Below are 10,058 nucleotides of genomic sequence, written 5' to 3'. Positions count from 1 at the left end.
AGGGAGTCCCCATTGACTTGCATAGAGCTCCATGAACGCTGGTAATAGATGAGTTGCAGAGAAATGCTCTCCGCAGACCCATGCTCACAGCATTATAAACCTTTTTCTTACTCAATATCAAGCCAGACTTATTGTTTTTACTTCGGCTGTGAGTGTTTGTGTGTGCTCAGGATGAGTTTCGCTTGTTCTCGCTGTGTCTTTCTCCGACACGGAACCCCTGTCTGCTCCTCACAGCAGTTCCTCACTCCTTTGACCAATCAGAGCACACTGGGCTCACAGGGAGGGGGGGGGGCTCCAACAAGCCGTTTAGGACAGAGAATACACATACTATACAGAGATACTGAATGAGAAACCAATGTGAGTTTGGAAAATTGCTCAGTATAAATCTATTTTAGTATACCTCAACAATGGAATTATGATTAGTAGAAATGGCCATGACATGGGACCTTTAAGTTCAAATTGTTTAAATGAGGTAAAATACCTTATAATGCTTAAAATAAATAGTGAGCAGCATTTCACCTCCTCTACTGGGTCCATACAATCTATATTTACAGTCGTCAGTTATATACAAATATGTCCCTGAGAGCCCTTTTAAAATAAAACTATCTATCTTAAAATCTATAATCTAAATCTGTGTTGTTGCTATTAACAGGGCCGCCGGTTCTTTCTGATTTTTGTTATCTTGTTTATTGGAATAAATAAAACATGGAAAATCTATTTGTAGTTAGTCAGGTAGCTTGCTATTTTCACTGTATATCTATAGAAACGTCTTTAAATGAATATGAAATGTGTTCAATGTTGTTGATAATGTTTTTTTCTTTTAAACCAAAACATTTTCACATGACATCAAATGTGTTACGTTTCACACTGCTGACAATATTGGGTAAAACAGTACTCAAAGACTTTTAGCAAAAACTATCTTCATACTAAGAAAATAATAGGTTCTAATACACCTCTGTAGATATATCGTTTAATTTGTATTATTATTAATTTGGTCAATAAATATAAGTATTATTTGTAAACAAATATTTTTTTTCCTCAATCTACTAGCTTACACCCACTTTACCTTTGCTTTACCTTCACACGATACTTACCATTACTGATTTTCACAACCAAGTATGAAAATCACACTTCACTTCGTGGTTGATGGCATGACATGTTTAGTCAGGCATTGCAAAAGGCCAGGGGGGCTTAACACCTTCTCAGCAGCGGTTTGCGGTCTTCACATCCAGCGCCGGCACAATAGCTCTATCACAGACTTCCTGTTACCTGGCCACAGTGTGTCAACGCGCCTGCCTTCCTCCTGTGCTCCTCCCAAGCAGAAAGGATGATTAATTACAGCAAGCTGCTGCCTGCCGATTAAATATTACTATGCATGCTTTGTATATAAAAAAAGGACAGGAGAAAAGCTCTGGAGTGTGCCGGGGAATGTTTGTGGATTTGGCACATCTGTTAAAGATGTATGCCCTTCACTTAGCGTGCTACTGTCTAAACAAGTCTGAAGCAACCAGGAAATTACGAGGCTGAGACTTGTATTGAAACGTGTAAGAATTTGCCAAACATTTGATCTTTGGGAATCGTGATCAAGCTTTCGCTCCCTAGATATGCACACCATGTAATTTCATCAGACAATGAAAGTATTTTCAAGAAAAGGAGAGAAGTTTGTGGAACAAAGAGCCTGGTCCCCCGCTGTGCTAAAGAGGGGAAAGCGCCGGCATGGTGTCTTATAGTACAAGAAGCCGTAGGGACATTTACAAGAGTGAATTTTGAAAAGGTGGAAAAGAAATGACCTTTATAACATGCCAAGCAATTAACCTGTAGAGTCACAAGGCATTGTAAAGCCATTCTGCTATGAAAGGCAGAAATAAACAACTAAAATGTTAATTAAATGGCTGGGTGCACCCCATTCTCGAAGGTTGCTTCATTAACGCATAGCAACGGAAATGCTTATATAATTCGCTTTATAATGTGCTTCCGCGGTGGTAGCAGCGGCGGGATTAAAGCTCAAAGAGGATCTGCTTCATTTTCACACTGATGAAGCAAAAGGGAAATGCGAGACAGCGAGTGCGAGGAGAACTGAGTGGAAAGTAGATTAAAGTCTATGCAGACATATTAGCATGTGGGTGGCCAAGGTGCAAACATTGTGCTGCGCAGTGTGTGGCAATCCAAATGAAAGTCCCGGTCTTTATTTAGTCAACCTGTTGTTCGTACTCTCCCTCATCGAGACTACACTCCAAGCCCTCTCTGCTGATGCTTCACTATTTGCTCAATGACATTAAATTGCTTTAAGAGAAATTTGAAAGTAAACACAGAGCCAACTTGCTGTGATACGAGTGGGAAGAATTAAATGTAATTGCCTCGCTCAATGCGACAGCGTTCAAATAGAAGTGGCATGTGTTCAGAGCATATTAGTATAACTGGTAGGCTAGCGGTGATAACAGCCAGTCATTTTGATTGTTTCTTTGATCCCCTGTGATATCTTTGTTGTATTTAGAGCGGGGCTTTAGTTTTTTTTGTTCATTGTTGGGTTTCTTTTTCCCTAGATGATTGTTGGGACCAGGACTCCTGCAGGTGTGTGAGAGTGGGCTCAGAACCGGTGCGGACCCTGCTGGTGTTGGACGACTCTGTGTGGGCGAGCTGTGGGAACTCTGTCACAGCCGTTGACAGCTCCAGCCTCAACACTCAGGTAAATGACTAAATCATTGCTCGGCACATACTGTCGCCATTTATCTGAACGATTTTGAATCCATAAAATCCTCATGAGCAAATTATCAGAACAGTGCGTTATTTAAATTGATATTACGCTTTAAAGTCGAGCAACGAATAGAACTTGAGGAAGAGAATGTAGAGATACTGTGGCTCCATGGTTTCAGCATTGCTCAAATGCAGTCTACATTTTCTAATCTTTAATCAATAACTTACAAATAGCCTCATTGGATTATTGTCAAGATATTAAGGGTATTGGAATGGATACAAGTGAATGTTTGTATTTTCTGCTTGTGTATACATTGTTTTTGAAATGATTTATTTAGCCTGATGGAAATAACTGGACCTGGATGGAATAAGCAAACATTACAGAACACTTTTAACATATATATTATTATTAATTATTTAAATAGTTGTTTACCTAATTTGCTTTCTGGGGTTTTCCCTTTCCTTTAGTGTGCTATATAAGTTTTTGTGCATGTACATTGATAAAGGTACGGTAATGTATGTTATTTCAATATTTTCCTCTCAGTAGTTTCCTTAGCAGAAAATAAGTCTTCTTCTTTTAACAGTAAAAAACAATCATATACATATTCTAAAATAATTTGCCAGGAAATTATTATTTTGGTAAATGGTCTGCAAAGGCTAAAATCCCAAAGCTCCCTCCAGAGGAAGTTTCTCTCCCGCACCAGACATAAGGAATATAATATATATATATAGATGTATTTTACCAATTAAAACACTTTTGTTTGATGGGATTGTCTAGCCACTTAAAGAACGAGCTGTTCACAAGCTACAAGCTCAGTCGTCACTAAAACATGGCCTGAAGACCCAACTGGATGAATTAAACCAAGGTTACGTCTTTATTTCCTTGTTTTGCAGTGAAAAACTCCTCTCTTTTCTTCCTGAAAACATGTTTACACACAGCCTTCAAGAGCCTTCATTGTAATCTGTGATGTCATCTGAATGCATTGCCTGAAGGTCGCTGCATTGACAACGAATCAAACTCCTTTTAGGTTCATATAATGTTGGATATCTCACACACAAAGAAGCTTTATTTAGCTGAAACTGTCTGAGCTCTGAGTTATGGGGTGATGCTTTTCATTATCCCACTAAAGCATCCTCTGTCATGCTTTCCATTTTTGTGTAGTCATTCTCCAAGGTGTTCATCTGCACAGTGTGTCATTAGGTGTATGAAGGAGGGCACCCTCTCCAACCGCGGTAGGCAATAATGAATGAGAGACAACAAACTCTTCTGGGTGAAGTTAATATGGTATTCAGATAGCGAACTGCAAACCATTACCATTTAATTATAGCTCCCTGATGTGAGTTTGCGTTGCTGTGTAAATGGGCAGATGGGCTTTTGTTGAAAAGTTGCATGTGTGCTACGCAAACCTTCTCCCGAAAATAACAACAACACAAACATATGATGCTGAATTTCAATAACCAGACGAAATAAAGCACTTAAAGTAAACAAAATAAATGTATCATTACCAACATCATATACATTCAGTTTGAAAAAGGAGCTACATCCCCAGAAAAACAGAATCTGAAATGGTCAAATGTACAACCTTTAATACAGACACAGCTATTTATTGATTTTGCCTCAAGATCCTCATAATCAGGAGTGAGCTGAGGTACCGATGTCTTTTATTCCTTCACCTCGTTTCCCTCGCCCAGTCCTCCGGAGACACTAGCTTAATCAGCTGACTGGCCACGCAGTGAAGCCACAGTTCTGGTTCACTGCATCTCCCACAGACCTTAGCAGATCAGCTCTGGTTACTTCCTCGCTAACCTTGTCTTCGTCGCTAATATGGACTCAAGAGAGCTGCCTTCGCAGGGGTAGCAGTGCATATCCAGGATCTGGAGAAGCATTGCTTGACACCTGTACCAAGAGATATGAGCATTAGAGCATGGCTATAGGGTCGTGGACTCATATTCACTTCTCTTCTTTTTGTTGGTTTTCCCGGCGGAGATTTGCCACTTTGTCAGTTTTTATGCATTTTTAAATCACTTATCTATCACTTGTTGGACAGTGTAGCCTGCCTCATTTCACACTGCTTATAGTTGCACCCTAAGGCTTTATTTAATCTCTTTTTAAATCTTCAAAGTAAATGCCTTGATGACACAGTGTTATTCAAATATAACCCTTTTCAGTCTGTTTGGGGTAAACGCGGCTGTATGCCACTATGTGGTTGATTCGGCAGCAACAGAAACCCAAAGGACCATCACCGAATACAAATGTGTGTGTTCCTGCAGCTTTGAACTCTATGATTATGTACTCTACACCAGGGATATGAATAAACTATAAACTATAGTGCTGACAAAATCTAAGAAATAGAATCGCTGCGTGAAAAGAGATTTACAAAAATAGATATATTTACATTGACAATGCTAAAATGGTGAAGTCTGGCAGTTCTAATGTTAAGTATGTTTACAAATGTACAATAGTTAAGTTTGTTAGCATGCTAACATTTGCTTATTACCACTAAACACAAAATATAGCTGAGCCTGATGGTCGAAAAGAAACGTGTTGAAAGGAACAACCTTTGCAAGATGAAAATACAGAGGATCAACAAGTTATTCTAGTTAATCCTAATTGTTGGTACTGATCCAACAGATGAGCAACACTGTGGAGCTGCTGGTGGCAGTAGTAATTAAGACAACCCTACCTGAGGTGCTGACACTGCTAAGACCAGTTACAATTCCCACTAGTAGCTCTTGTTTGTTTGTCTCACAGATTTATGAAGAGAACTGGTTATAGTGCAGCCATGAGTTTCATACAACTGATATACGTAGTTTCTTTGACGTCACCCATTGGTTTATGAACTGGTGTTTCAACCCTGAGTTTGTTTTTTGTTTTTTTGGAGCCAAAATTACCATCTTTTGAAAGAGGGGGGCGATAGGGAAGTGTGAGGCCTTTTTACCAGCTAGCGATAGCTTTTTTAGCATATATATTACATCTGTCAATAATTGTAACTGATTTGACATGATTTAAGCTTGGTGTCAATGCACGTTATCCTGCTGGATGTAGCCATGAGAAGATGGGTGCACTGTGGTCTTAAAGGGATGGACATGGTCAGCAACAATACTCAGGTAGGCTGTGGTGTTGAAACAATGCTCAATTGGTACTAAGGGGCCCAAAGTATGACAAGAAAATATCCCCAACACCATTACACCACCACCACCAGCCTGAACTGTTGATGCAAGGCAGGACGGATCCAGGTCGGTTGTGTTCAGAGATGGTCTTCTGCATACCTTGGTTGTAGCGAGTGGTTGTTTGAGTTACTGTTGCCGACAGGCATGTTCTGACCTCCCCTCACAACCAGAAGACCCTGTTAACAGTAAACTGTGGTCACTAGTGTCCTCATGAAAGATGACATCACTTTTTTCAATGTGGAAAAATGAGAAAAACAGTTTAAACTTATTTACTTCTACCAAAACATTATCAGATAAATTGTATTTCATATTTACATCCCTATCAGGACAATTAAAGGGAGTCAGTAGCAGCAGGAATCATAGCACACAGTGGGAAAATGAAACAACTTAATTGGATAGAAAATGAAGCCAATCAACTTATATTATTATTTTGTGGATTTTCACACACTAGGGGATTATTTGAATCTGAGCATAAGGCCCTGCTTGTTTGATCGTTTGATTTTTACATTCTTCTGCATTTCACTCATTACTTCCCCGCACATCTCAGCTTTGTTTTGTGAGTTTTAAATGGCCAATCTCTATATTATTTCACAAACTTTGTAGAGGTGTACGGTGGCCCTGAAATGCAAGTCAAAACAACATTTCAGAAAACACTGAAGTGCTGTGGTGTTTTCTGAAATGCTGTAGTGTTTTCTGAAACGGTGTGGTGTTTTCTGAAATGCTGTGGCGTTTTCTGAAATGCTGTTTTTTTTTCCTAAATGTTGTTGTGTTTTCTGAAATGCTGCAGTGTTTTTTGAAATGCTGTTGCGTTTTCTGAAATGCTGTAGCGTTTTTTGAAATGCTGTGGTGTTTTCTGAAATCCTGTAGCGTTTTCTGAAATGTTGTTTTGACTTGCACTTCAGGGCCACCGTAGAGGTGTGAGTCATTACGAAATCTTAACAAATAAAAACATGCATGTACATAGAAGCTTTGTGACTGGTTGTTGCTTCCTCTTCCCATTACTATTTCCTTTTCTACCTGCTTTCTCCTGTCGCTTATATGTCGTCTGGCGTGCCAAACCTCATACAGGGATGAGGACTTAGTGCTCAGGAAAGGACACCTTGTCACCTGGCGTAATGAAGGACTAACGAGCTGTTCAGACCAGCTGTAGTGTTTGTGGCTTTAGCTCTGACATGTCCCATTGTCGGTGGAGAGATGCTGCCACTCGTGTGTCACTGCTGAGTTTAGTGCAAAGGGCGCAGTACTAGAGTCATGCTTCACTGACCAGCTCATCTCTGTAAGCAACGCTGGATCCATTAGAGTCAAACCAGGTCGTGAGTCTTGGACAGCCGTTCTTGTACCTTGGACTTATCCCATATTTGACACAGATCGACGAGCGTGTTAACATGTTAGGTCTTTATAAAAACATCGGAGAAGAGCAATTCTGGTTTGAATGTAGATGAACTCAAATCCTTTACGCCTCTATTAGTATATAGCAACACCCTCTTAAAAATTGCTATTCAGCATGAATATGTGACCCGCTCTATCGAAATCAGTCGGAAGTCGCAACGGCTCATTTCAAAATAAACGTGGATTTGCATAAAAACCATTTTTTTCGGGGTTCGGGTGTTTTGTTTGATTTTAAACAAACAAAGTCTTGGCTTTCAGAATATGAAAATTTTATTTCCAAACTCACAAGATAAATACATTCTTTAAGCTTGTAAAGGGAAGATGACAGGCAATCTGCTCTTCCGCAGCGCCGCCCCCCCTCCCTCCGGCTGACATTATGAATGTAAGCGTAGAGTAATCATAAATAACACGGCAGGGTCCGTTACAGTTTGTTTTCATCTGATTTCAATTAAAACAAAGTCTTGGCTTTCAGAATATTAAACTTGTTTCGGCAAATTCAGATGATAAATACAACTTTGAAGCTTGTAACGGCATAATTACAAGCGGAGAACGGAGTAACTTAACGTCACAGCAGGCATAACAACAGCCGGTGTTTCTCGTGAGGGTTTTCCCCGGGAAACAAACGCAATACACACAAACGCAAAATTACACAAACACACACACACGTATACACACACACGTATACACACACACACACTCTCGTGAGCTTCCCCCAGACCAGCAATCCAAACGAAAATATCTTCCCTCCGTAGTATTTTGATCATTTGCTAATAATCAATCAGATCGATGGATTCCAGAGAAGAGAAAACTTTGAAGGCCTTTTTCTCAAACTGATGACTCGGTGACAGTCATTATATAATGTGACATATTTCGCTTAATATTTGGAGTACAAAAACAATCCTGATATCATTAGAAAGCTAGGAATCTCCTCTTTCCAGCAGTTTATACAACTCAAAATGTGTCTTCGGGTCAATGCGACTGATTTCGATAGAGCAGGTCACATATGTGTAATTCATGGCACAATTCAAACGGCATCGAAAGATAAGCTTTCTCTCTTCATTGACTTCAATACATAATTTTTCTAGATATAAAGTGGTTGTTGCACAAAAAATCCAAACGCAGAGCAGAAATCTGAGAGCAGACATTTGACGAGCGCAAAGAAACAGCCTGATTACGAGGAGAAGGTTTTAAGCTGGAACACAGGAAATCTGTGCAAGCAGCTACTGAGTGCAAGCGTACAGTTTGAGCAGAAGCAGAGCAAATAAGCACAAGCAGGCCATTTTTTATTGTGAGGTGTGCCGAGGACAGGGTTTTGAGGACAAATCAATACATCTGAATCGTGGAACGTGAAATCCAATGAAATGATGCTCATCAAATTTAAAGACAACCTCCCTCGAATAAAGATTAGGGAATATCCCACGTGTGACACAAGCAAAACCGGACCCCCCCCGCCCGGTACCCATACCGAACCAAAATGTTTGTGAACGCGTTACCGCCACCTAACTTATTGCGGTATCCTTGGAATGAAACTCGGCAAAGCATTGAACATGTATTCAGGGGTAAGCTGTCGGACTCTCTACCAGAGCATAGACAGGGCAGACTTGGGATTCAATCCACGGACATTATGCAACACTGATCCAAATGGACCAACTTGAACAGAGTTTGTTGGTGAGAATTCTTCCAGCGCATCACAACATGCAGGTGTAACGAACTGTCTCCTAAAAATGTACGCGTTCACAGCAGAACTAAACTGATTCTCAATCGTACGTTTAGTAGGGAACGCTATTTTCTCCGCACGTTACGTTCCGTTATGGAACGTATCTTACCAATAGGTTTATAGTTGGTCCCGCCCTACCATATCTTTGCCATTTATGTCTTGCTCTCATAAATACGATATAATAGATCATTTATAAATAATTTTTTTAACACACAGTCTGAAATCAGGCTAGGCTGAGGCTGCTGTAATTTCGCGCAGCTGTTAGCTCTCGATGAGCGAGGACAGAAGAAATAAGTAGTTGTTAACATGCCAAACAGGCCCTGCTTGTGTCGTTTATTGCACTCAAAACATTAAAGACAAATCCAGATGTTACGTGTTTCTGTTACTTCGCCTCTAAGACCAGAGAAGGACAGTACGAGATCTCTGTGACGAAAGATGTAGGGTGTTGTTAATGCGATATGATATCCGGAAAATTTTTTAGTTTTAGGGAATGGCCGAAGACCACTACCACTACGCATAATCCCCATCTATCGTTTGGGACTACGGTCCGCGTTGACAAAACCGTGATTAATCTTCAAGCTCTGGAATTGGATTGTGTTGGAGATGGCAGCTGCCGCCAAGGAGTCGGTACGGGCCGAGCGTCAAGGCCCTCTCTTTGAAATGGAACAAAACCACGGCCAGACTATTCAAAACTGGACTCGAACAACTCCCCCCGGAAAATACACGGATTGGCTGGCTGTATTGTCGTTCGCACACATTTTCCGTCCTATGGCAGGTCTTACTGGGATGTTTCAGTTCTTAAAAGACGTTTTCGGTTTTTTCCCAGAAACTTAGACGGCTTGAAGTATTAAACTGTGTAAGGCCCTGTACAGCCGGAGGTTTAGGCGATGTTTTCTGTTTTTCTGTTGCCTCAAAAATGGCACTTCTCGTAACCTCAAGAATAGATGTGAAAGGTATTAAAGAAGGTTTAAAATCCATTATATCTAAAGGGGTGCTCCTATTCTTTTTAAAAGCATTCATATTTTGTACCTTACTTCACTTTACCCTATCGTCATCAAAAAAGTTTAGATAAGTCTATGTTAATAAT

The 10,058-nt window shown here is 40.2% G+C and overlaps 1 protein-coding gene across 1 annotated transcript in view; it reads left to right on the top strand.

Moving 5' to 3' along the window:
* Positions 1 to 171: 171 nt before the first annotated feature.
* The window catches only part of LOC104956747 (rho guanine nucleotide exchange factor 10-like protein), a gene marked incomplete at its 3' end in the record, with an annotated part of 13,390 nt that continues 3,503 nt past the window's right edge, over positions 172 to 10,058 (top strand). Inside the window, exons 1-3 of the mRNA XM_010784273.1 lie at positions 172 to 219; positions 653 to 704; positions 2,541 to 2,686. Of these exons, the coding sequence (XP_010782575.1) occupies positions 172 to 219; positions 653 to 704; positions 2,541 to 2,686 (246 nt within the window). The remainder of the gene's footprint in view (positions 220 to 652; positions 705 to 2,540; positions 2,687 to 10,058) is intronic.

Source organism: Notothenia coriiceps, unplaced genomic scaffold (assembly GCF_000735185.1).
Source record: "Notothenia coriiceps isolate Sejong01 unplaced genomic scaffold, NC01 NC01_scaffold00026318, whole genome shotgun sequence".
Classification (NCBI taxonomy): Eukaryota; Metazoa; Chordata; class Actinopteri; order Perciformes; family Nototheniidae; genus Notothenia; species Notothenia coriiceps.
The sequence above is the reverse complement of the archived record's forward strand: the minus strand, read 5'-3'. Positions and strand labels throughout refer to the sequence as shown.